General features: G+C 35.7%; 1 protein-coding gene across 7 annotated transcripts in view; it reads left to right on the forward strand.

Annotated features, from left to right (window-relative positions):
* CLOCK (clock circadian regulator) overlaps nt 1–25,259 on the forward strand; it is a 68,597-nt gene extending 43,338 nt beyond the window's left edge. For 5 of the 7 annotated variants that reach the window (XM_067298039.1, XM_067298040.1, XM_067298041.1 and 2 more), the window contains 16 exons: nt 1,027–1,116; nt 2,651–2,771; nt 3,328–3,441; nt 6,112–6,230; nt 10,027–10,109; nt 10,324–10,430; nt 11,344–11,491; nt 11,738–11,813; nt 12,713–12,854; nt 13,251–13,351; nt 14,232–14,321; nt 15,078–15,236; nt 16,828–17,034; nt 19,643–19,851; nt 20,086–20,347; nt 22,551–25,259. In XM_067298039.1, the coding sequence (XP_067154140.1) occupies nt 1,027–1,116; nt 2,651–2,771; nt 3,328–3,441; nt 6,112–6,230; nt 10,027–10,109; nt 10,324–10,430; nt 11,344–11,491; nt 11,738–11,813; nt 12,713–12,854; nt 13,251–13,351; nt 14,232–14,321; nt 15,078–15,236; nt 16,828–17,034; nt 19,643–19,851; nt 20,086–20,347; nt 22,551–22,730 (2,208 nt within the window). In that variant the 3' untranslated portion in view covers nt 22,731–25,259. The remainder of the gene's footprint in view (nt 1–1,026; nt 1,117–2,650; nt 2,772–3,327; nt 3,442–6,111; nt 6,231–10,026; nt 10,110–10,323; nt 10,431–11,343; nt 11,492–11,737; nt 11,814–12,712; nt 12,855–13,250; nt 13,352–14,231; nt 14,322–15,077; nt 15,237–16,827; nt 17,035–19,642; nt 19,852–20,085; nt 20,348–22,550) is intronic. The other 2 variants (XM_067298044.1, XM_067298038.1) reach the window with 1 other exon arrangement.
* Nucleotides 25,260–27,721: the final 2,462 nt, after the last annotated feature.

Below are 27,721 nucleotides of genomic sequence, written 5' to 3' on the forward strand. Positions count from 1 at the left end.
AAAAGTGGTGTATATGGGTATTACTTTGCTAAAGATTACATGAATTGTTGGATTACTATTAGAAATATGCTTTCAGTTTTAGCTATTGGTTCCTTGTAAATAAGAACAAGTTATTTGTACATTATTATTAAAACAATTTACAACAATAGTTAATTGAAAAATATTGAAGTAAATGGAAAAGCACTTTATTTTTATTCCAGAGTTAAACCTGTTCATTAAGGCAGATATTTAAAAAGTAAAAAGTTCCAATTTTCTGTATTTAAAATAATCCCCTCTTTGGTGGATTTTTTTTTTTTTTTCCCCTCCCCAACAAGTTAGTGACAGTTGCTTCTGTTATAGGAGGTGCTTTGTAGTTATTTTGGGTGTTTCTCAAGACCTTTTACAAAATCCACATCCATAGTTAGTGGCTATAAAGTCAGAACAAGGTAATATAAGATTAAGATGTTTTTGCAAAGACACATCAGCTTTAAAATTCCCCATTTAGAAATATGGTTCTATCGCGCTTTTATGTTTGGTAGTGTTCAACTAAAAGATAGTCCTGTTATTTTCAGTGGAAATAGGTTTAAGTAGAAGATAAAGCAGTCAGAACTGGTTTCAAGTTTCAATAAAAATCTTACTGTAAGTTGTGTGGTTTTGTTTTTTTTTTGTGAGATTGGGACTGCTGAGGTTTTAAATATTGAAATTGGTTCTTCCCTTCTCATGGTTTTCCTACCTCTTCTTGCTTTTGCCTCTAGCTAATTTTTCTGTATTTTCTGATATTTAAAATGACGGTGGAACTAAAAATAATGGGCAGGGTGGGACATGGGAGAAACAGTGGCTTAGATGTACATGGGCTGAAGTCTTGCTTCTGAAACCATAGATTAAGAACAGAACAGAATGGAAATTATAATGCTGATAGTTTAGAAACAAGACTCAGAAGTTTTAATAGCAAAAGGTATTCTCATTTTTATAATAAACTAAATTAAGTTGGTCTAAATTTCTTTCCGTGTTGAGTATAGCTTAACTGCCCATTATGTTTAATTTCAGGCTCTTGATGGTTTTTTTTTAGCAATTATGACAGATGGAAGTATAATATATGTGTCTGAAAGTGTAACTCCCTTACTTGAACATTTGCCAGTAAGTATGAACTGCTTTCATTAACATATCAATTTGTCTACAAGCGATGTTCTGCTATGAGTACCAATAATCTTCAGTCGTCTTGGTGTTATAGCACAGATGTTTGCTTTGTTCTGAAGCTTCTGGTTTTCCCCCAGGACAATTCCTTGCTATTGGTCTGTCTCCTGTATTAAACTTTTCCTTTGGAAACATAGAATGCAGTCAGCACCCTGTGAAGGATTATGAAGTACCAGACCAGAGTCAGTATCTCTCTTTAATGTAACTGAAATAACTGAGAGCTGACTGTAAAAGACCTTTCAGAGGTCACATCTGGTATTGCCTCTATATGAGACAGCAATTAATTGCTGAAAAGCAGTATATACTGTTGCTGATGCTGCTTTTTTTAGGCTAGATTTATACTTTGTATTTATATCACATATTACTCATCCTTAATCTTGGTGATGTTGCTTACTGGTATATTTAACATTCTAGTTTGTTATTTAAAGTTACTTTCGAATGATGTTATATATATATAAATGATAATGATGTTATATAACTATATAACAATAATATATATTTATATATTTTTAATATAAAAATATGTTATATATATAAATATATAATGATGTTATATATATAAAATGAGGCAAATTAGTACTCTAAAATGTGAATAATTGACAAGTGGAACACAGATATTTTCTTGGAGAGGGACAAATTATCATTAAAGGCTAGTTGTCTTACTTTGGTAAGAGTATTTTGTAAATTTTGGAGTGATATATTTGAACAATGATTCTGCGAATAAAAGCTCCCCTAAGGTATGAATAATACCAGCTGTGGAATTTTGAAAAATGTACAAGTGATGTGTTTAAAAAAATATATATATATTTACCTAAGTCTGAGGTACAGTTGTCCTTTGCTTTTTAAATGTGATTGTGTTTTAAACAATCTATGATCATTCTTTTCTGAATACTTAATGAAGTGTGTTTATGCACATAAAAAGCATGTGATAGTTGTTCAGTTGTATTGCCTTCATCAGTATTGTTGCCAGTTTTGTGTACGTAGTTGCAGAACTGATTATAAATGTATTCCTAAAATAAATTCTAATTGTATGTAATTAATGGCAACATAGTAACCTATGTAATATAGAGGATGGGCTGGTTTTTTTTCCAAAATATTTTTTTCAATGTTTTGGTCACCACTGACAGGTGAGAATGCTAAAACAACACTGTGTAATTTCTAATTCAAATGCTCTTTTACTTGGAATTATTATATCCCATGGAGGTTAATACAAGCTCCAGTATCCTTTAATGTGTATGTATATCTGCTAGGTCATGAACATTACTTATTAAATGATTCATAGTGTCAACATTCAGACAAATCAAAATAGATTTTTTTCTTGCAGAATATTCATATGTATCCCAGTAGGTGGATTGCTGAGTCAGTAATGTTTTATAGCTCTTTTTCTGACCTGTGGGGTTTTTTTTGCATTAAAGTAGTGGGGTTTGTGACATTGCATGACTTGCATAATTATATTTATTATATGTTTTTCTTTCAGTCTGATCTTGTGGATCAGAGTATATTCAATTTTATCCCAGAGGGGGAACATTCAGAAATTTATAAAATGTTGTCTTCTCATCTGCTGGAAAGTGATTCATTGACACCAGAGTACTTAAAATGTAAGTAGCGGTGCTAAAAACAATCTGCTCTGTATCACATATTATCAATTCTTTCTTCTGGTACTATTTAAGCAGAAATAAATGGGTGAGGCTTACAGAATGAAACATGTGGCTTGAATGGAAGCACATTTTGTGTTCTTTTTTTCTGAAGAGTGAAATATTCATCCTGTATTGTGTATCACTCCATGAGTTTCATATATATTAGAAATACTTATCTTGTCTATATAACTTCTATTTATGCAGTTCTAGCAGTTGGCAAGAAAAAAACCATATCAGGCTACTGGGTATTGGAGTGTGTTTCAGTAAATTGATGTTTGGGGCAGCTGTTTCTGGAATCCTTCTTTAAAATAGTTCTCTGCAGCATTAGCGTTCAGCCCCTTCACACACAAATTCTAAAGGAATTTTCCTTTAGGTTAGTTAATACCAAGCTGGTAAAAAGCAGAGGCTGTAGCAATCAATAAAACATGCAACTTAATTGTTACTGCTTTCCATTTCATGTTGCCTGTGTGCTTCATCAAGCACGCAGCATTTTAATTTTGTTTTATTCTTTTCTCAGCAAAAAATCAACTAGAATTCTCTTGCCATATGCTGCGAGGAACGATAGATCCAAAAGAGCAACCTACATATGAATATGTAAAATTTATAGGAAATTTCAAGTGTTTAAATAACGGTAAGTAATTTCAGCCACATTAAAGTGATATATATGGGCAGCTTCAAAGCTAAGCAGACTTGGGACCATTGTGCAAACTTAATGAAGCAGTGAAATCTGTCTTTCAAAGTAAGAACTTGAAACAGGGGGACATCACTTGTGTGTTCTCTTAATGAAAAAGAAGGAAGAACTGCATATCAGGTGTTGTATGTCTGTGCCTTTGAATGCAAAATGTAGTAATTATATTTCATGCTTTCAGTTAAAGAAAATTAGTATCCTGTAAAACATTTTAAAGAGCATAAGAGAAATTTAAGCCAACACTTTAAAATTAGGAGCCTGAATTTAGGTAAATATGTTTACATGTCACATGTTTAAGCATGTGACTATAACTTGAGGGTCAGTGGTACTGAATACCTGCAGTTGTCATTATTCTTGCAGTGAAGTGGGAATTAAAATGTAGAGTTTCCCCCCACTTCAATTCTGTGCTTCCAGTGACAGGAATTACTATTCAGGTCAGTGGATGGGCCATTATAGAATTTCAGTTTTCCAGACCAAGTTCCTTCTCCCTTCCACTGAATTTATTTATATTCGTTATTTCTGCCTTTGTAGCAGCTATAATTTGTTTGGCCAGCCTGTGCTGACTAGTTACTTGAGAGGCATGTTTATTTGGTCAGCCGGACAAATGGGCTGCATGGTGTGATTAATAATCATCCTTCTCATAGATCACCCTCTAAAATATTAAAGACAGTATCTGGTAAATAGACCTACGTTTTTCCATATAACATCAGTATTTTTCCCACAGAATAGGGAGAGGTTGAGCGTTGGTGCCAAATGCAAATATCTAACAGTGTAGGAAGGATAGGAGGCCACAGAATCGAAAAGGCCAAACCTGGTGCCGGTCTGGGAAAGAGAAGGCATTTGGAAACTAGAGGCTGTCAGTTGCAATTCAATAGCTGGAAATACTCCAGAACAAATACTTAAACTGTATGTAAGCTTCAGGAAGCTAAGGAGGAGTTGAATAACAGCCATTGTGGATTTTTCAGGTGCAAATAGCATCAAATTAATTCACTTCCCTATACCAATGGGTAACATGCTGTGTGGCTAAGACGAGAAAGCACAAATAAATGATGGACTTCAATAAAGCTTTTGACAATTATCATACTATGTTTTCACAAAAATGTAAGGGAAGCACATGTTAACTGAAATTACTAGAGAGTAGCTGCAGAACTGGTTGCAAAAGTTACCAATATTTACTGTCAAAATGGAGTTTTTATGGACCTCTTCTGCATCTGTTTTTAATCAGTATTTTCATTCACGTTCTGAATAATTGAATGTAGTTCACAGATCATGCCATGATGGAAGAAGCTGCAAGAATGCTAAAGAACAGAATAAGAATCCGACCTGAAATTTAGAAAATAAATTGTTTTGGGGGTAAAAAAAATAAAGCTATTGAGTAAGAACAAATGCAAGAACTACATTTAGGAAAAACCAACTATACAAGTAGGGGGAAAAAAAAGCTTACAGTCAGGTAGGTAGCAGTTCTATAGAAAAAGGAATTACTGTGGAATGCAAGCTGAACATGAGTAACCAATACTCACCAAATAGTTATGAAAATGAAAAAAACTTTCTCAAATATGGTCTAAGACATGTGAAATAATACCTCTGCACTTCTTAGCACCAGTATGTCCTCATTTGGGACAAAGTTTTTGACACTATACATCAGGAGGAAGTAAAGCAGTTGGAGAGAGTTCAGAGAAGAGTAATGAAAGCAGTCAGAAATTTAAAAAATTTAATTTAAAAGATAAGATAGACTCTGAAGAACAGAGGAGTGAGACGGGATAAGATAAAACAAAGAGGAAGGAGAATACTGCTTTTCTCTACCTGATGGAAAGAGTGAGGAAGAGCTATAAGCTTAAATTGCATAAAGAAGCTGCAGTTTACATAGTAGAAGTTCTAATTCAGAGTTGAACTAGAGCCAGTTAGACTTTGAAGAGCATGAGAGTGTTCTGGTGTCCTCATCATTAGAGCTTCTTAAAGATGTACAGAATGGATATCTGCTGGGAACAAAAGATAGAGCTGCTCTGCTCTGAGCTCTAGTCCATCCTTTGCCCCTGTGATTCCTTCCAGCTCTGTGATTCAATAGGTGGGATTTGTTTGTTCTCCACCTGCTGTCCTGATTCTTTCACATACATAATTCCTGTGCCCTCAATTGTTCCATTACTCAGTTATGTCTTCAGCTCTTGGCATTTGAATATGATAAAAGCCTAGAAAATAAATACTTACCTGAGAGTTCCAAAGAAAAAGTTAGCAAAAGCTGATTTAAAAGGGAGATTTTAAAGATATTTTTGAAGAGGGTGTGTTCCGGTCATTTTTAGTAGTTATCAAGAAGGATTACAATTATTAATTTCTCAAAACTGTTGTGTTGACTGTAACTTTAGTTCATGTTAAGTATAATTTTAGTTTACTTAGAGAAGGTTCCCTGATGGTTGTGTTCTCAGTACTACTCTACTACTGCTATTACTATGTATGTATGCCTATATACTACATGCAGCATTTTTCCTAATGCATGGTAAATTATAGGCAAACTGCATTAGATCTAATGCCCAATATTGGGCCATTTGTCTTGTGATATTACTGCCGCGTTCCTCCGTGCTTATTTTGTAATTTGTCCTGACCTCTATCTTTCCTCAGTTCCCAACTTGGCGCACAACGGTTTTGAAGGAACTGTTCAGCGATTGCATCGGCCTTCGTATGAAGACAAAGTTTGCTTCGTAGCCACTGTTAGATTAGCTACACCTCAGTTTATCAAGGTACGCGCAAATGAAATTACTTACTTGACCCTTAAGTTCGTATTTGATATAAAAAACAGCTCTTTTTGACAGAGTAACTTTTAAATATACTGTAATTGGGAAACTCTCAGTGTGAACAAACACAACACTTCAAATATTATAAATGAAAACTATTAAGAATTTCATTATTTGAAACTGAATGCATCTTTGTTTCTTATTGCGCAAGTGAATAGGTTAGACGTTATGCAAAGCATCAAATAAAGTTGCTTATGGTGAGCACCTTTTCTAAACAGTCGTGCAAAATGGTAATATGCAAGAAGTATATTTAAAAGAAGATCATAGGAATGTAACTTAGCAACTTAAACACAAAGATGAGATTGAGATTCTACTTTCACTGGAAAAATTAATAATTTTAGTTGAAACTTGGATATGAATTTTTATGCTGCTGATGATCTTACTGTAGTTTGACACAGAATCAAATCTTGTAGGTCTTAATCAAAGCTTGCATTATTTGTCACTTAGATTTGAGGTAGTAAAGCGCTCTCATTTTGCTGCAGTACTGTTTGTTATTCAATAATTCAGTTATTTAAAGAGAACATTTTGCTTAACTGCTAATGCACAATGCAGATGACCTTCCAAGTTTAGAACTGAATGTATATGAGATTTATAGACTTTACCAAGTGTTCCTCACCAAAGTCAGTCAAAATAAACACTCAGGATAGTCTGTGATTCAAGAGTGTGTGTGTGTGTGTATGAATATGTTAATCAAGGAACAGGTAGTCTAGTATTTAATGTTTATTGTTACAATTCAGTTGTAAAGAAATGCCATGAAATGTGTATGGCATATGGCACATAGTTAACCAGCTGTCTGTCATGTGGAACTCTTCTTTGAACACTTGTATATTCTGCATGTAAGTTGAGTGTGTTAAGTTGAAGACTGTTGGTGGTAACCTCTGAAGGCACGGTGCGCATACCTTGCACTTTGAAAACCTAGTAGGGAGCCTGTGGGGAAACCATATAAACTTCCTCAGTTCTGTCATGCTGAATGTAGGAATTGGATCTTTCCGTACTGCATGCAAGAGAGTTTGTTATTTATTTTTTCCAGAGCCATGGAAACTTTCATTTGACATTTTTCTTCCAATGCAGAAGTCCGTGGGTCTAAATACTGCTCTTCCTGTTATGCCTACAGTTGATGGAGATGTTAGATGTATGATTTCTGCTTCGTGAAAAACTTGTGAAAAAAAGACTGCAGTATTTGCAATGATGTTTGTTTTTTTTAAAGTCTCGAAAGTCTCACAATTTAGGATGCATTGTAGGAAACCTTATGTGTATCCTACCTCTTTGGGGAACTTTGAGAAAGTGAGGAACATCCATTTAGATTCTTTCAGGTCGGTCTTACTCTATTGAGGGCCAAAACCTTACAGATTATATTCTGGCCAAAGTTTCATTCCCCATTACCTGAACTTCTGATCCCCCGGTAACTAAAAATAAATTTTGTTAAAGAGGTTTTAAGACCCTCTTAAGGGTTTCTATTAATGTCGTTCCTCTGAGTAATCTTCTTGTGACTCTTCTGGACCAAAATTAGAATGAAGATTTTTAATTTGACAATCTGTTTGCTTTAGACTTTGTTGATACCTTCTGATATTGCTGAGACTAGTATTGACTAGACTCCAGCAAGCAGTGTTATGTCAGGAACTTTACCATCTCAGTATCTGTACTAAGTACGAGCAGACCTGCGACTGATGTAGCCAGTAACGAGATAAGCATTTTAGTGCTGGATTGCCTTATTTAAGGTGAAGCTTGCCTGCTCATCTGCCACCTTTTCCACATATTTCAGGTGGCTTGCAGTTATGGAATTTTACACCTAGAATCTCTCCTACAAGGGCAAACAGCGCTTTTGCGGACAGCCACAGTATTCATGAGAATGAAAGTAATCTCTGAAAGTTTACACTGAGATTTATTTTCTGCATATGACCCCAGCACTGACCTTTCTGTAACAAAATGTGTTGCAGGTTTTGCTTAGGGATTATTTCTCTGATACCTTCCTTGTGGTGGAATTTGCCTATGAACATTCTTTAAAACCTTTATCTCACAATTTGGCTGGTGAAGGATTGAATCCTATCAGGAAGGCAAGATTAATCCAGGCAAAAAGATTCTACCAGAACACTTTCTGTTAAAAATTAAAGTCCTTTTTTTCTGGATGTCTTATTGACAACTTCTAAATGTCTTGATCAAGATAGCTTCTGCCCAGGGGCATTTTACAGTGGAATACTTGTAAGTCATTAATATAAATGAGCAGCGTAATCAGATACTAACCTGCTGCTGTCTCTTCTGTCACAGTAATTTTTACTGTATTTTTAGTACCTACACTTTAGTTATTTTTACTTTTGTTTTGACTTGTGCCAAAATAATTATATTAAAAGAATGAACAAATCAGAAGTACATTTGAAGGATACCCACTTGCTCTCTGTCCTTTGTTTTACTTTGCTATTAGCAGCGCTTTATTAAATGGTGTAATCTTAGGGAAGTAGGTTAACCTCAGGTTATAAGGGTAGTTTCAGAAGTTGTATTGCTAACTAGAAGTCATGCCAAGAGTCACAGCTTTGTGCCCAGAGTGATTTTGTACATTACCTCTATCATATAAGTCACTTTCTAATTGTGGTCTTTAAATTTCATGCCAACAAAGGTGAGGAAAAAAACTTTTTTTTGGTAACCATAGAACTTCAAAATACCTATTTGAAGATCTGATAAATAACTACTTAAACTGTTTGCATTGTAACCTGAAAGAATGAAAAGGAGGGTAGTGTCTTCATATTTATTTTGAAATGGATCATTTTTTCATAGTTCTTTAGTCTTTTTATGTATCTTTTCTCAGAACTATTTCAGTTATAGATATTTGCAGAGCAGCAGTGTGGTCCGTCCATCCACATCTCTCATGAGTATTATGTTCGTGCAGCAGCAGCTTCCTTATCTTATGCAATCTTTAGGAAACTGGTATGGTATCTGATCATTAATAGACTCTACTATGTTCCTGCCAACGGGAATACTGTTGCAAGCTCCTACAAGTGCGATAAACGTGCAGGCATCCAAAAAAGAAAGACTTACTGATCTCTAGTGCGTGTGTACTACTTTGAGGGCTGGATTTGTAGGTATGATTGTGTTACGTAGCCTACTTTCTTCTTGGAATGCAGTCAGTAGGAGTTTGGTGCAAAAGAATGGACCGGCTTGGGGTACTTTGCTCCATGGTGCTCTCGGCAAGAGGCACAGTACTTACTAGGGCATCTTTATCTCTCTGAAAGAGACAACAGAAATTGTCTGACCTGAACTAGTTGCACATATACCGATGAGTGGAATGCATTTAAAACAATGCACAGAATATCCTGAGGATCTATTTTTATAGTGGAAATACGACGGTTCTCTTACTGTTCATGAGTTCATGAGTGGTATCTACCACTTTAATCATAGTGTCTGGTTGGGAGTGTTTTGTCTTTGCTTTTGCTTGTTACAAGTAAAAGCATAACTGCAAGAACTATTGATTTCTGCTTGTACTTCAGTGCTGTAGATACTGAGCTTGAGTTTGATCTCACGCCAGGGTTGTTCCATTTAAAATCAACCACGTGTCAGCCTGGCAGAGCTGAGTTTAGATTCTACCTCAGTATTGTATATCTAAACACGCAAAAACAGTGAAGCTATCTAAAAATAACATTATAACTATTATGGAGTTATCTTTTAACTTCAGGTAAGTCTGAATTTCAAAAGAGCTTATGAATTAGAATAGAGCAGTTTTGAGAGAGATTTTTATTTTTTTACTTTTTAGGAAATGTGCACTGTTGAAGAACCCAATGAAGAGTTCACATCTAGACATAGCTTAGAATGGAAGTTCCTATTCTTGGATCACAGGTGCAATTCCTTCTATGTATAGCAGCAATAGTAGCTGAATCATAGCAATGGCTGTAATATTTAGAGTTCACTAATCAGCGTTAACTACTCATAGCTTGTGTTGGGTTTAATTTTTAATTTTTTTCAGAGTTCATACTGTAAACAAGAACTTATATAATGAAACTATTTTTTTTTTTTTGGAAAATAAAATGACATTAATTTTTGTATTAATTAGGGCACCTCCAATAATAGGCTATCTTCCATTTGAAGTTTTGGGAACATCAGGCTATGATTATTATCATGTGGATGATCTAGATAATCTGGCAAAATGTCACGAGCATTGTAAGTAAGATTAAGTTGCTACAAAAATGTACTTGTGTTATGGATGTTCAGTTATAAGCTTGTTAAATTGTACTGCTGTTGTAGTGAATTTTTGTGATATATTTCACAATAAAGTGCCCTCACTCCCATTCATTTGACATTATAGTAGTCTGGCCTTGATATTTTTTTAATACACAACTGCAAGATTTAACTCTTTCTTGCAATTTAAATCCTTAATTATGGTGAATTGAAGTGCACAGCTGAGCTAAATTTTATTTAATTAAATTGCAAAAGCATTTTATACTATAGTTTCATTTTTATAACTTAATTATTCTTTCTTAATCTAACATCTTTTCAGGGTTTTATTTTTTCTCAGTATTTTTCTCCTCTTCTATCCCAGTCTTTCAGTGCACTCCCTTCACTGTTCATCTGCCATCATCTTCCTGTCACATTTTCTTTGCCTCCCTTTATTTGTTGTCCAGGTCCTTTTATTTACAGAAACAGTTCAGTATTGTTTTTCAATTGCCACAGAAAATTCAGAACTTTGACTAATACTTCTCCAAGTCTTCTAAAAGCATTTAAAGGTTCTGTGGTATTTAATAAATACAAGAATTGTGCCTGAACATGTAACAGAATAAAATTACTATTTAGCCACCATTTTCTTTATAAAGTAAAGCTGTGTTTAATTTTCTTGTGTATAAATTCTTTACGGCATATAAAATCCAAAAAATGAAAGTTTGAATTCTTCAGTTCTCTGACAAATGCTATGCAGATTTTCTTGTAGAAAACTACTTTCCTAAACCTTTTTTAGTCATTGTCAAAGTGTCAGATTGGACATAGATTTGAGGCGTACGAATTTGAGAAATAATATGAATTAAGTAATCGTAATATTTACTGACTAGAAAAACAACGAACTTTATTCTTTACTTTTTAGTAATGCAATACGGGAAAGGGAAGTCATGTTATTATAGATTCCTTACAAAGGGACAACAATGGATTTGGCTACAAACACATTACTATATCACGTATCATCAGTGGAATTCCCGGCCTGAGTTTATTGTCTGTACACACACTGTTGTAAGGTAAGTCATTTTTATAATATGGAGAAATTTTCTAATTAGAGAAATTCTAATGGTATGGGAACTGTATTGTTGGTATTTTTTTGCAGAGAGAGAGAGAGAGAAAGAAAAATCATGGCGGTGCAAAGAATCATTGCAAAACTTTCCGAGATACCCTGTAAGCAGGGTACATCTGAGGAATTTGTTTTCTGAGGTGTATTTTTTAATTCTTCCAAGGATATAGCACTCATATTTAGTTTGCTGTTCTAGTTATGCAGAAGTTCGAGCAGAAAGAAGGCGAGAACTTGGTATTGAGGAGTCTCTTCCAGAGATAACAGCAGATAAAGTGAGTGTCTTGAATCATTTTGTTTTACCTTTTCTTGCTGCTGCATATTTGCTTATATGTTATTTTTAATATGAAAGAAATAAGTGTTTTGTCCTTTACACATAATGTAATTATTTTGATCTCTAAATAATATGACTATGTAAAATGATCAAAGAAATCTAGGAAGATGTTTGTTTAACATTATTCTACCCTGAACTCTTCCTCTTCTTTTTGATTGTTCATTTTCATATATTTATATAACATGGCAATGTCCATAAGTCCTTACTGAGATCTGCTTCCTGCAGAGTTAGTTTTAAATACATAAATATTCTCCCTTTCTGGAAGCACCCATAATCTGAAAAAAGAAGGTAAACACACAAAGACGAAATAGAGGAATTCACAGGAGGAAAGCAGGAGCTGTTCCATTATGTGTCCCTCTCCCACTTCTTAGGAGCATACAAAATTCTTTTAAAACAAATGTCCTTGGAAGCTTTTTGGATCTTATACAGGTTAGCTTGTGCAGATACTCTGTGTTTTCTCTTGGCAGTTCAGCAAGTTTCATATGGCAGTGCTCCTCATGGTAGAGTTAACTTATCTTTCCCCGGAAAAAGGATAAGCAGTTCACTAGTTGCACGTCACTGAGAGTGAACTGAGTTGCTAGAGAAGAAGGTCAGCACAGCAGTCAGTGTGTGGCATATGCATTTTGGTTTCTAGGTTTACGGCTTTATTCTGGTTTCCTTTTAAAGGATAAAAGCCGCAAATGGAAATTGCAAGCTTTCAGATATCAAATGGGACACTACTTTTGCACAGTTATCTGTGTAACAGGTTGATATGATCCAGAACGGTCTTAGGTATTTGCTAACAGAAACATACATTGTGTGCCGAACCAGGTAAAGTAATTACCGTTTGTGTTCCTTCAGAGTCAGGACTCTGGGTCTGACAATCGCATAAACACAGTCAGCCTCAAAGAAGCACTGGAAAGGTTTGATAACAGCCCCACGCCTTCTGCTTCCTCCAGGAGTTCAAGGAAATCTTCACATACTGCAGTATCAGATCACTCATGTAAGCACTAACTGTTGAAACTGTAATTGCCGCCTCAGTGAAGGTTTTCTTTGATTTATTTACTTTAATTAAATACTTATCTAGGAGTTAATTATTTTATTAAAAGTATGTGAGTGAAAATGTCCTTTTCAGCAGCTGAACTGATAGTTCAGAGATCTGTTGGCTGCTTATTTTTTCAGAGTTTGTATAGTGACTTTTACTACTAAACCTACAATAGCAGCTCCAGAGCATCTTATTTCAGGCCATCAGATTACATTATTGTCAGATATTCAGATAAAAAGTACAAGCCTTCAGGCTTTTTATTCAGGAAATGTTTCATGTGATTTGAGTATTGTGTTGCAGAGTGGAGATTATTATTAACATGTCTCTTTTTGTTTTAACTGTGACCAATGTCAGCAACGCCAACTAAAATGACAGTGGACACTAGCACTTCTCCAAGGCAAAGTTTATCTGCTCATGAAAAGACTGCGCAAAGAAGATCATCTCTTAGTAGTCAGGTAACTTTAAAGAGAAATATTTTTATGTTTAAATCTGTATAATTCACCTTTAAAAGATTCTGTTAAAACCATATAACCTTCATTTTATTTTTTTCTGAAAAATACAGAGTTTAAACTCTGCAACATATTCACTTGACTATCAGAATTGACTTCAAATTATTACAATTTAAGGGAGTAGCATAATTAAGCATATACTCATGTTAATTAAATTAAGTATTTATTTTTCAGCATTAGGGTTTGCAAGATTGAGTCTGAATCTGTGCTTTCATTGTCACATAGCTTCTTCAGGTGATTCTGTATTTTTATATAAATAATTATCAACATAATGCTGTATGTCCCTGTAGAGAATTCATATAGCTATATGCCTCTCATAATATTAGCAAATACTTTCATATAGTTTCTGAAATCTTGGTAATGTGAGAAAATAACGTGCATCCTGCATTTGGTGCTCATGTTTCAGTTGAATTAATGCATTCACTTCAAAGATAATACATTTATTAAAATATGCGTTGTTTAAATTACTAGTTTAAAAATAAATCAAAAGTGTCAACTTCAAAAATAGTTGAAAAAAATGTTTGCCCTTAATACCAACAAGAAATTTTTAAACAGTTCTAATAGCAATTTCTGTTTTTCCTGTTTTATACCTACTGCTTTTACATATTTTTAGCAGCAAAACAAGAGATAATCTATCTAGTCAATTGCTCTTGTGTGTTCTTAATGCTGTAATGTGTTGGGTTAGACATTTGAGGAAACGCTTACCTGTTTTTATCCTATGTTCATATTATGCTATTTTGGAAATGACACTTTCTGTAAAGAAATACTTCATGTCAAGTGTGAAGTTCATTCTCTTCCAGTAATGGAACAATTTTTTAAATCCTAGTCTTTAAGCTCCCAGTCTCTTGGACAACCATTAGCACAGCCAATGATGTCCCAGCCTGCAGCTTTACAGCCTCAGCCCGGCATGTCCCAGGTATGGATTAAGCTGGTTTATTAATTGACTGACTTTTTAAAAGATCTTGTTCATTAATATAAGGTTAACTTCTCTTTCAAAAACTGAATTCTTTGATGAGCATTTCCTTTATGCTATGGTCACCTTTAATAGTATTGTCATGAAATGAGCAAATTTCCCAAGTTGGAAATTTTTCTTTTTTCTTCCTGCTATTTTGTGGAAATAGTTGTTTTGGCTTTGGCCATTAAGAACATAGATGTAAAAACATTTTAAGATGAAATATTTTAGGGTGTGGATTTGGAGTACATGTACTACACTGATACCTTTCCACACACATGCTTGTAACACAACACAACTTAGTCTATGAAACACTTCTATGAAATAAGAACAGCTGTAGCAGGACAGGGGAAAGACCTTTCTATATCCTTGAGGTACGCTATAGGTGTCAAGAGGTTATATTGATTTGTAGCCGTGATTGTAGCCAGTTATACTGACTTGTAATTTTTTATTGAGCCTTGGTTATTTGGACACTGGTCAATTTCTTCTGCTAAGGACTTTTTTAGTTCCATAATTCTGGTGCATCAATTAAATATGACATAAATTAAATATGTGTTCTGTGACATTTTTATACTAATGAATTCGTCCTCAGATGATGTTTGTTAGCAGTTTAAAAAACAGTGCTTGCTTTCTTTGCTACTGTGGAGGAGTGTATTTACCGCTTGTAAATCAAATGTAATTATTTTTTGTTCAGCTTTTAATTTATACATGGCACTACAGCCTGTGTTTCAGTTTTCAGCTCAGTTAGGAGCTATGCAGCATCTAAAGGATCAGCTAGAGCAAAGAACACGCATGATAGAGGCAAATATTCATCGGCAGCAGGAAGAGTTGCGTAAGATTCAAGAGCAGCTTCAAATTGTCCATGGTCAAGGACTCCAGGTGAGTTAGCTTGACTCTTATGGGTTAGATCCGTAGAGAATTTGGAGGTCTAAAATGAGACTCTGGCATTTAATTCCAAAATGTGATCCTCCCTACCCCTTGTCAGCTGCCACCTGGATCTGATGTGCCTAAAATCCTTAACATCTGAAGTTTTTTACAAGATGGTTGCTGAGGTACCTACCATTTTGCTTCTGAGTGTATCCAGAAGCGCCTCAGTGTATCTTTTCAATATTGAGTGGCTCAAGCCTAGCTCATGCCTAAACCTAAATGTAAAAGAATGTAGCGGTTGTCACCCTTAAATAGGTTTGCAGCCATTAGAATATTCATTCAAAATGCATAAGAAAAGCATTTATCTCCCTTTTTAGCTTGAGGAGTTCAAATTCATACCTCTTGTTTCTGAGATTGTCCTAATCATCAGGCTGTGGTCCTCCCACACACCCTCCTTGATGAAGTGGTTCTACTTTGTAGGCAAACTGAAGTAGTTATTGAGCCGGAAAGACAGGAAGTGAAAAGGATTCATTACTCAGTCACTGAGAGTGAGAAAGACCTGGCTGCCTGAGTTCTGTATTTTAATGGATATATTTTTTTCCAATTTTATCACTTTTCAGCTATCTTTGGAAGATAAGAATGACCCTACTGAGTTTTTCTAGTTAAAAAAACAAAAACAAAATATGCCATAAGGAAAGAATCTAAATATTTTTGGTATAGAGTGTGAATGAAGAGGAGAAAAAATTACTTCCTGGAAGTATTGAGTATATTGCTTAAACTCTTTTGAGGAGTAGGAGTTTCTGGCATGTGCTATTTTCAGTATTTTATCATGTCTAGTGTATGCCTGCCAGCAGTAGACTGGCTTATACATGCCTCAAAAAGTGAGATTTACAGCTCTCCTCCTGTGCACTGTGGAGAGACCTTATTCAAGACTTGAGGAAGCTAGGGACCAATATCTAAGTGCTGCACTTTCTGTGCATATTTACACCATATTACCCTCTGTTTCTTTGTAGTGTTGAGCCTAACTTTTTGTAAACATTCAAATATTTTTGTGCTGAACTCAGTTTATTAAAATGGGGTGATGCTGGAAAAGTCAGTATAATCAATATGGTTTCTTGATTACCAAGGAAGATTACATTCTCTTTTGTACCTGGATCTATCAATTCTGAGATTGTTCTCTTCATTTGAATTTGTTTGACTGCTGGAGATACTACAAATAGAAACCTCATCTCACATCAGTTTTTGCTTTAGACAGGTGTGGACTACATTACGAGCTGGTCTCTAAATAGTACTTTTTCTTTAAGACCAAATATTTAACCTCAATGTATAAGATTCTAAAATTCAGGATGCTAATTCTTGTCCGATCTCTACCATAACTTATCAGTTATAGTAGAGTGTTTGAATATTGACCCAAGAAGAGAGTCGGGCCTTATGCTCTTGATGGTTACAGTGCAGTCTCAAGACCTCTAATAACTAAGATAAAATGTTTTTGATCTTATATTTATTTAAAAATAAGAAAATTTGGTTTTTGTAACATCTTAAACATCTAAGATTTTTTTTCAAAAGCTAACTTGTGGAATTATTTATTTGTTTATTTTTTAAGATGTTCTTGCAGCAGTCAACTTCTGGACTCAACTTTGGGTCTGTGCAACTTACTTCTGGAAATTCTTCAAATGTTCAGCAGCTTACACCAATAAACATGCAAGGTCAAGTTGTTCAGACTAATCAGATTCAAGGTGGAATGAACACCGGTCATATAAGTACTCCACACATGATACAGCAACAGCCTTTGCAGAGTACAGCAACACAGGTAAAATTCTTATTAGTGATTTTGCTGGGTGGAACATGTACTCAAAATCAGAGCTGAAACACAATATTTGTTTCCCTCAGGCGCCTCCCCCCCCCCCCAAATATTAGAACAATGTCCATTGAAATAATTGGAAACATGTTCAGTTCTTCATGTTCCAGATTTCATAGTTGAAGTGCATTTCTGTTCTTGCTAGTACAATTTCAGATCTTGTCATTTTATTTTAAACCTACAAATGTAAATAATTAACAGGTAGCTTTTTGGAAAGACTAGTGTCAAGAAAAGTTTTTAGCTTGCCCTTTTTTGAATTTCTTTGAATTTTCAGTTGACGGAACATGTAACATGATAATATTTGTACCAGATGAGATTGAAACCCAGTGTCCTGGCAGTGATCAACAGCAAATACCTAGAAAAGCGTAAGAACAGGATAAACATATAGTGGTGCTGCTGCAGTTGGCTTTTCTACTCTTCAGCAATTTTAGTTAGATGCTATAGGTGACAGCATTGCCTTTGGATTTTTCTTCTATGAGTTTATCCAATTTCTTTTTGATTCCATGTAAACTTTTGAAAACCACAGTATCTTGTAATGAGTTATACAGCTTTACTTACTGCTGACAGAAATATATGGTTGTGGTTGTTTGTGGTTGTGGGGGGGGGGTGGTTTTTTTTGTTTGTTTTTGTGGTGGTGGTTTTTTTGAACCTTCCACCCAGGTCTTCTACTGGAAAACATATTGAGTAGTATTCACTTTTCACCTTCTCTGGGCTGTATGTGATTTCAAAGACCTCTGTCATACATATCTCAATAGCAGCCTCTTATTTCAAGCTGAAGAGCTCTAACTGGTTTGGTCAGTTGGTTTATGGAGGCTGTTCATACTTATGGTCTTTGTCACTGTCTGCTTTCTCCAAGTTCCATACCCTTGTCTTGAGATTTGGGAAGAGCAGAACTGCATTGCCAGTACTTAAGCTAAAGGTGGACTTTAAAGGTGGCAGCTTTAGTGCTGCCAGCAGGGTTGTTCACCGCCTCATTTGCACTCCGTTCACACTATCTATGGATATGTTAAATTTTGGAAATTGAAGTAAGCATGCATCCCAGTATATCTGTTGTTCATGTGCTCTTTTGACTCCTTTAGAAAAAAACAATACTTGAGATTTGACTAACCTGTGTAAAGACTATGATCTGCTTCAGTATACCATATTTATCAACAGATTCACTGTGCCCCCCTGGATTTCAGTCCATAGGGACTCTAGCTTTATATGGTTAGTTTGTTAGTCTGACTCTTTCCTTTCTTTAACATATAACATTGTTTCTTCAGTGGCATGGTCTTTTCTTGTATACTCAGCGTTAGTGTTAAATCACTGATTTGACTTCTGTCAGCATATTTATATTCCAGTTGTTTATTATGTCATTTTCCCTGTTTTAAGTATTTTGTTCTGCATATTACTGCTCAAACTTTTAATATTTGTGTAAAAACACGTGTAGATTTGTTTTTGTATTCTGTGCCATGTTAAAATGGGATTCCATTCTAACTGTTCTTAACTGTTTCCTTTGGACAACTTGTTCCTATCCCTATTTGAGGTTTCAGAGTTCATGACTTCTCCTCTAAAGAATGCATCAACTTAAACCATGTGCTATCCTGCAGCTGTTAGCTGTTCTCCATTTTTCAGTTTAAAATCTCTTCTATGACCTTCTTATATTTGGAAGTGTGAATTAGTTAAAACTGGTTGACTCTAAACTTCTTGATTAGATTACTGCAACTTATAAAAGCCTATCTGGATTCTGCTTCTACTCACCACTTTTTTCTTATTGTGGCAGGGCAGTGCTGATGTGGCACGGAAGAAACAATCTTGTAAATGGGTTCTCCCCAGCAGCCCCCAGTTAAATGGAAGAGGCAGACTGTAGGGGTGGACAGTTTATCATCTTCTGGTTATGCTAGTTCTAAACTTTGTATGAATCTGATTGAGATGTGCACATTTTAGTCTAAGTCTGGCACAGAGATGCTATAGGAGTAGAAGACAGAGATGCTATAGGAGTAGAAGACAGGATCATGAACAAACACGATGCAAGTAGCTGAAAAATTCTGAAAATATATCCTTAAGAGGGGGGAAAGTTAATCTAAAGAGATTTTCAGACATCCTAGACCAGTCCCACTTCCAAATTAGCAATCAGTAGAAATACCTGTCTTGCTTTAAATTAGGGATTCATTTATAATAGGAAAACACTTGCAGTTTTAAAATATGGGCAATGACAATGAGAAGAGCTGTAATACCTGCTGTTACTTTTATTCCTTTATAAAAATAACTTTGCTTAAAATTAATGGTGTCAGTTTTGGGGTGGGGAAAGAACTTTTTCAAAGTGTAAAAAATGTGTGCATCCTGTCTGTTAGTGAAAAGTTTTTTTAAAAACATTTTGAATTAAAAGCAATTTTGAATTCTTTTTAGTCATGAAAACTTCCTAGCAATAAGATGTGAATGACTATGATTTTAGAGATGTGAAAAAAATTATGCTACAGTTAAACTTGCAAATAAAATTTTATCATCTTCATGGTATTTCTTTTTATGTATTTATAGCTATTTTCAAATGATTAATTTATAAAATATTTTTCTTTTTCAGCATAATCAACAAAATGTAGTTGGTGGACACAACCAACAGTCTTCTCTTGCCAGTCAGTCACAGAATGCACTCTCGGCCCCTTTGTATAACACTATGGTGATTTCTCAGCCAACAACAGGAAATGTGGTCCAGATTCCTTCAAGCTTACCACAGAACAATAACCAGAACACTGCTGCAGTAACCACTTTTACACAGGATAGGCAGATCAGGTAAATCTTGAAGACTGATATTCAAATGACTTACTGTAATGATATGCTTAAGTAGCTATATCATAGTCAAAAAGGAAAGAAGTGACTTTGAAAAAATCACATTTTCTTCTTTTAACTATATGTACAGTATATAGATATAGCTGTTAAACTAAATTTTTTTTTAACTGCACCTGATGCTTGATTTTATTTTATTTTTTTTCCTAAAGAAATTCCCAATTCTTTTTCCTTTATCAGATTTTCTCAAGGTCAGCAACTTGTAACAAAACTTGTCACGGCCCCAGTAGCATGTGGAGCGGTAATGGTACCAAGTACTATGTTTATGGGACAGGTGGTGACAGCTTATCCCACTTTTGCTGCCCAACAGCAGCAGCCACAGACTTTGTCAATAACACAGCAGCAGCAGCAGCAAAGTCAGCAAGAACATCAGCAGCAGCTCACCACAGTTCAGCCACCAGCTCAGCCACAGCTGACCCAGCACCCACAACAGTTCCTACAGGTAACGCAGCATTCTCTAGAAACTTTACAAAGTACTGATGCTTCCAGCATTGTTACCTTATCATAGGGGCGCTTCATCTGAAAACACGGTGCTTAAAACGGTAACCTCTGAACAAGCCTGATACATGAGATAAGTTTATTTTATAGACATTCTGGAAAATCCTACTACCTTTAAAGTGTGATGGCCTTTTCCATAGTTTCACTCCATGCTAGGTTCTCTTTTATACCTTCTTCCCCATCCCTACTTCAGTTGTTGCTCTTCACTGAATGCTAGACAGAGGGACAGATGTTTCCTTTTAAAACACCCTGCAATTCTTTCTACTTATATATTAACACAAGAAGGTGTGAGAGAGGGTCTTGCACAGAATTGCTTGCTCTGGAAGCAGCATGCAGCCCAAAGCAAGGCATGTCCCCATAACCGCGTGGTACATAACATCTAGGCCACAGGAGTGGCTGAGCAGCAGGTAACCTTGTGAGCCTTATGAGAAGGATGGCAAAAGTCAAGGAGTTTAAAGAAATAGGAAATACCTCAAAAAAAGGGGGGGGGAGGGGGGGGAGGGTAAGAACCAGAAGGTAGGAAGAACTGATAAGCAAATCTTCTGCTGTTTGTTGATTCTGACTAGTCACTGGGACGTAGCTCACCCAGAAGGTACTGCTGGTGAGGGAAATATGCTGCTAGCTTAGAACATTAGAGAGGAATTGCCCCCCAAAAGGGGTGGGTTAAACATCTTAGTTTGACCTCTAATGTTCCTTCTCCAAAAAGAGAGAGAGAATCCATGCAGCTATCACAATGTAGTTTGTGTACGTTCTTAACATTCTTAAAGTACTCTGGCAATGTGCATTTTTTTTGCTCTAAGAATATACATCATTTAAAATTCTTATTTTGCAATCAGTAAGTATTTCCTCTTTCTTACTATGTGCAGTCTCCCCTTTGGACTAAATGTGAGGGATCCTGTGTTTAGGGGGAATGTATACAATGCAGTAGGTAACTGGAGGCTGAACTTACCTTTATATGCAGAAGGAATAGTTCAAGTTCTGTTTAGGGCTGAGTCAAAATTTCCTTGACTAGGTCACTGACAGAAAATACTGCCTTGTTGAAAAAAGATTTTTGTAGGAATGCACCTATTTCAGTCGTGCATCAGGCAAAGGTTTTTCAGCTGCAAGTTGAAATTTCTGATCAAAGAGCAAGCTGAAGAGCATTGGAGCTCTCATTTATGTGCTAGGAGACTGAGAGTCTTGAGATGAATTGAACCAGATCACAGATTCGAACATGATCTCTCACACCACAGATAAATATTGTAACAAGCAGGCTACTTAGCAGGTAGGTGGTGTCTATATCTCTGGTTTTTTAAATTAAAAAACTTGTAGAGTTTTGACTTCATTCTGGTGAAGACAATTTTGTGAAACATGAAGATCTCCAAAGGTCTGTTCTTGTCCTAGAATTTCTTTCTAGGCAAAAATTTAGGTTTCTAATTAAAACTACTTAAGTGTTAGAGTTTGGAATAATACAAATTCTTCCCCCCCCCCCCTTTCTTTAAAGGGATAAAAGACTGGTACTTTTCCTGCCTCTGCTCACAGGGGCTTCTTGCAGTCTAATTCTGTAGGTACAAAAACCAGTGTGGTTTACTTCCTGCTGCAGAACTGTTCTGGATTGAGACATTCAAGTGCATTATACCCATCCTTAGTTGCTTTTCTTAAATACCATCATCTAAAATGATTAAAATTAAGACTAAGTACTACTGGAAATAGTATTTAATCTCCTTCAGAATGGACGTTTGGGTCTGCAAATGTGGCAGAGTTTCTTTAATTGTTAACTTTGGCTTTGGAGGATGAAGTCATGCACTGTTTTTTCATTTGACTGCAGTGACAGCCCCTTGGACATGTTAAAACTGATTCCCTGAGCCCTGTTAGGCTCTTGTGATTTTAAATGAAGATAAAATTGCCATGTGTTCCTACCCATTGTCACTGGAAATTACAAAAATCAGTTACAGTTGCTTTATCAACTGGTCAGATGCTGAAAATACTGTTTTTTCTAATTAGCTGTACTAGTATGAATTAATCTTTGCATTGTTTGTTCAGTTTAAGTGACCAAAGCAGAAGTTTATATTAATTGAAATGAACCCACGTGAAAAGTTAAAAAGCAGCCAGGCCTCTCTTTCTCAGCGCCGCAGGAAAAATAATCCTTTTCTCTTTGCATGCTTTAGACATCCAGGTTACTTCATGGAAATCAGTCAGCTCAGCTTATCCTCTCTGCTGCTTTCCCCCTACAACAAAGCACTTTTACTCAGTCCCACCACCAGCAGCATCAATCGCAGCAGCAACAGCAGCTTTCCCGGCACAGGACTGACAAGATGAGTGATCCTTCCAAAGTGCAGCCACAATAGCAGCCGCTCTGCTGCTTTTTGAAGCAAACTACCAGGAGGGGCTGTTCCATGAACAGTTGCACTGAGGCTACGAAGCTACAAGTACGAAGGCTTTCTAACACCACAGTATTGAGATCTTCTAATTTCTGGAATCTGTTAAAGAAAAGCCACAAGATGAGCATGGGGACACGGCCAGCTTCGATAGTTGCCCCAGTTCCTGTGTTCGAAAGGATTTGCTGCCATGTGTTAATTTGTCCAGGTGAAATCTCAAGATGTGACTGAAATGAGAGGGATGCTGAAAATATTGGTGTTTTTTATCAGTCCTGTAAATTTTTAAAGTGTTAAAATGGACATGGAGCAATTGTTTGAATTAGCTGACAATAATGCCCGGAATATAGTCCCCCCAAAAATTAATTTTTTTCAGATAACTATGGGACAGTAAATTTTTTCAAAATGTTATGTGAAATCAAGTTCTCTGTTGTACAGATGCTGTAAAATATTGTGTATATGTCTGCATAAAAGGAGAAAGAGCAAAATATTTTATATGATGCATGAAAACGTAATCTGTTATTTGTAGGTTTGAATATGTTTCCCTAAATTCTCACACCATACTCAGATTAATGTTTTTCTCTGTTCTAGCCTTTTGTTTACAACATGATGCATCATTATTTTCACCTTTAATGTGGGCACAAGTCTCTTGTTTGTGCTTTGTCTGTGATGTTGCGGTCTGTTCGGTGAGGTACAGTGTGTCGGTTGGTTGACTTCTCGAGGTTAAATTATTGATGAAGCTGTTTGAACTGGTGATCATGCATCAGGGTTCAGGACATTCAGATTCATGAATATCATCAATCATTTCTTAATCGATTCATCATTTTATTTGGAAAATAGGAATTTGCACTGCTTTCCTGCGGATGGTTTGGAATTTTACTCCCCAAAGCTATCTTTTGATATAGTTCATAGTTGGAAATGTTTATGTAAAAGGTTTAAAAAAAATGACAGTAATTTTCAAGAACGTTTCAGTTATAGGAGTAATTTGCACAAAAGTATCTTTACATTTAATAACCTTTTGGGCACTTTTTAACCACTTTCTCTGTGGTGAGAATTGTAACTTGTTAAAATATGTTGGAATCTTTTTATTCTCCTTCAAAAATTAGACCTTTCTTTAGTCAGAACTGATTCAGGGTCATTTTAACAACAAAAAAACCCCATAGTGCCTTGATTTTAATTCAGGTGATAACATTGAACATCTTGAATTACAATGTCTTGAATCTGTAACCATTTTCAATTTTGAAGTCTTAGTACATTGTCAGACTAACTTGTGTATCTATCTACTTCATAGCTATTTCTGTATTGTGTTCATTTTGGTAATGGTCCGAGTTGAGGTCATGAGCGTTTTTGAGTGGCCCTCCCTCCCCCTCAAACACTAACCTGAAACAGAGTGGTCTCTCACATCTTGGGCCTTGAGGGTAATGCTCTTTTTAGTAGATCTAAAATAGACATTATTCCTTTTGCAGGAGTAGGAATAGTAGTCTGATTTTACAAAAAAAAGAAACTGCTTTTTTTTTTTTGGTGTTTAAAGTATGTGTTGGGGGAGATCATGATTGCATTTGACACTACCAGGCTATTGATTTAAGAGATATCACTGAACTAAGACTTCAGAAGGCAACTTCACTTTATAAAGATAATAAAAAGATCCAACAGATAAGATGTGCTATTTTAAGTAAATGTTAAGTAGAATTTTATGGTACTAGTTTGTGAAAATGACAACTTCAGAGGAAAATGAAGGTAGATCTGATAATTTAAAAAAAAAACAACAAAAAACAGTTGAAATTAGTACTAGGGAGAGAAAGCTGGATTAATCTTGAATACTGAGGAGAAGTTGAATGAATGTAACCAAATGATAATGGACTATTTTATATTATGAAACAGTTTGATTGTATTATTGGATGAACCAAACCCACAGGAAGGTAACACCAGCTTAGCAAGCATTTGGTAGGTTGGTTACCTTTTAAGGCTGGCCTTTGCCGCTGCACTTGTCCCTCCATTAGATCTTTGTTATTCCCCAGCTATAAAGCAAGAGTTTGGCACCAAAAAGCGCAGTAGTGAACAAGGAAGGAGAGTGTGAGAAATATAGTACCAAAGAGAACCTGGAGCAAGAACTAGTTGCCAATACCAAACACAGCAAGAAATTCCCAGTCCTTTAAAGGGATTTCTGGCATTCTCTGAGCTGGAATAATTGTCAGAAACCCATTTCTGTAAAGTCTTATCTAAAGAAATCTTGCCTTGCTCCACTATGCCTATCACACCATTCCATCTGTGTCTAAATTAAGCTGCGTTAACTAGAGGTCTGTGCTATCAGTACTTTTGCTTAATAAAAAATAGGTTAGATAAAATTTTTAACCAATTATGATAATAATCTAGCACTAAAAAAGAAAACTGGGAGAGCTTTAATAGTGCTGTTAGAACTATTGCATAGTGGTAAAATAGGTTGAATAAGCTATTACACTGAGAATTACAAAAAAACCCAAAACAACAACAACCCCCCCCCCCCCCCAAGCCAGACAGTTTAATAATGCAGCTTTTTATCTAAAGCTTCATTTAAATGTCTCTTCCCATCTCCCCCTCCCCAGCTGCTCTGGTGTGCTGCTATAGATCTGTCAGTAACAAGGCTGAACCAGGTGAGAGAAATTAGATGATGACAATAGCATGGCTACTGGAAGAGAACTAGAGAAACGTATGCTTTGATCACGAAGCTTTGTGTAACCTCAGAGAGAGGTCCTTCGCTTATAATAAAACTACCAGTTAATAGAGAAAGTACAGAAGATGGGGAAATTCAAAGAAACTGGAAAAATATAGCATGCCTTTGAAACATTCCTGCCATGACTGAGGCAAACTTTAATTAAAAAAAAAAAAAAGTGAGTATAGAGACCCTCCCCCTGATTCTGTGCAAGGGTGCGAATGCTTTGTTTGACAGCTAACAGCTAAAAGGTTCATATTTAAAGGGTCTGTGGCTTCCACCACTAGTCAATTGCTGAACTGTCCTTGAGTTTTAGTGGGAAGATGACCAGGCTCTTTCCTCTTTTTTAATCAGCCTTTCGCTTCTGCCTGACTTGTATTGCAGTCATAGACTTATTTGCAACATCCTAATAAATAGCTTGGTAATGAATGCTGCGGTGCTGCAGGTTGTGGAGCCTGCACATTACAGAATGACTGCGACAGAAGGGAAGGAGTTGGTTAGGGAGAGGGTTGTATTTATGAAGAAATGCTCTGGTGATACATAATGGAGTGTAAAAATACAGCATAGTTGCCTGGCATTTAGAAGACAAACTGTTTGCCTGTGATGAATGAGGATTTGAAGAAAAGCTTCTAGGATAATTTCAGAGAAAAAGAGTATAGCTATTTTTATATTATATTTAATATATATTTGTATATAAATATGAAAGGATTCTAGTAGGAGCTCTCTATATGCCTTCCATTTCATCTAGAAGGTTTACCTTCTGCACTACGGTTCCAGTGTGTCACCACCTTCGGTGGGCACCTTGCCTGCTGCCAAACACCCAAATCAGTAACCCAGTATCCTTACAACAGATAGGTCTCATTTCAGCTTTATGTGAAAATAAATAAAATAAAGCTTTATTAGGCAATTTTTCACAGAAATTCTCTAAAGAGTCAAATAGCACTTTCTTTTCCTTTTTTGGAGTAATAACAAGCACTTTACTGAAAAGACTATTTGGAAACAGTTTATTTCTTTAGTCAGTGAAACTGTTAAAAAAAAAGGGGGGGGGCATCAAGGCGTAACATGCATAAAACTGTCAAGAGAGACATTTCTGGAAAATGTTTCTTTAATATGGTGATCCTTTGAGGCTCAAAGTGCAAGATTAAAAGGCTTCTAAAACTGGTTGGCTTTGTGTTTTAATGTGGCTAGGGGAAAGGCCTGATGGCGATAGCTTCCTTTGAAGGAGACTCTAAGTTGCACAGTTGCCTCTGAGAGAGAATCATCTGGAGGCTCATTTGCCTGTTCAGTAATCCTATGTGTCCCTTAGGATTAGAGTTTGCATGAAGATATACGGAAGGTTTACAGATGTGGCCTTTTTGAATGTTGAAGTCAATTCAAGAACTGTTTATATTTTTGGAGATTTAACCCAAGTGTTGTTATGAGTGTGTCAAATGTCATGGCATCAGGAGATGTCAAACGTCAGATTTGTAATTTTCTCTATTTGAAATCATTAAAATGATGTACAGTCAGAGGGCTGCAAAAATGGTTATTTTGATTAAAAGGGAAAAATAGACTAATTTTAATAATTTTTATTTTTTTACATATCCCTGGTGGAAAAAGTTGAATTTGAAGTGAATTTGGATAAAAAAAGATATATTTAAGCAAATCATAGTAGATGAGACAACTGTGAGAGAACATTTGAAATTGTCTTGGTTGTCCATGAGACTGGTTAGTTGCTTTTTCAGTATCATGATTTTTAACACTACATTCCTTGTCTCTCTCTCTCTTTTTTTTTTTTTAAACAGGTAATTTTAGGCTCTGCTATGCTTCATGCTATGTCATCTGCATGAATTTTGCCAGCATGAAATGCTATATTCAAAGAAATTGTACCTAAATAAAAAGGAGGGGGAAAAAACCCACAAAACAAAACACTGTGTCTCAACAAAATACTGTATGGCCTAATATAGAGACCCCAGCTAAGACTGAGAGGTGCTGCACTAATAGACAATCAATGGGAAATTATTTATGAAACACTTCTGGGAAAGGTCTTAAAGATGTTACTGCTTTGAAAGCAGTTGGTGGGTTTTGCTTTTTTTAAACAAGAAAGGTGAAAAGTATTTATTTTAAAGTATATCAGATATTGAACTTGGAGTTTTTAAGCAGTGTTGATTTCACAGTGTCTTGAGTTTCAGTTTTGTTTTGTATTTTTTAAATGGCATTAGAGTTGTATAAGTTAGGAAAAAAAAAAAAAAGTGCGGCTCATATTGACGTCAGGAGATGTAGATACAATTCCCTG

Source organism: Apteryx mantelli, chromosome 5 (assembly GCF_036417845.1).
Source record: "Apteryx mantelli isolate bAptMan1 chromosome 5, bAptMan1.hap1, whole genome shotgun sequence".
Classification (NCBI taxonomy): Eukaryota; Metazoa; Chordata; class Aves; order Apterygiformes; family Apterygidae; genus Apteryx; species Apteryx mantelli.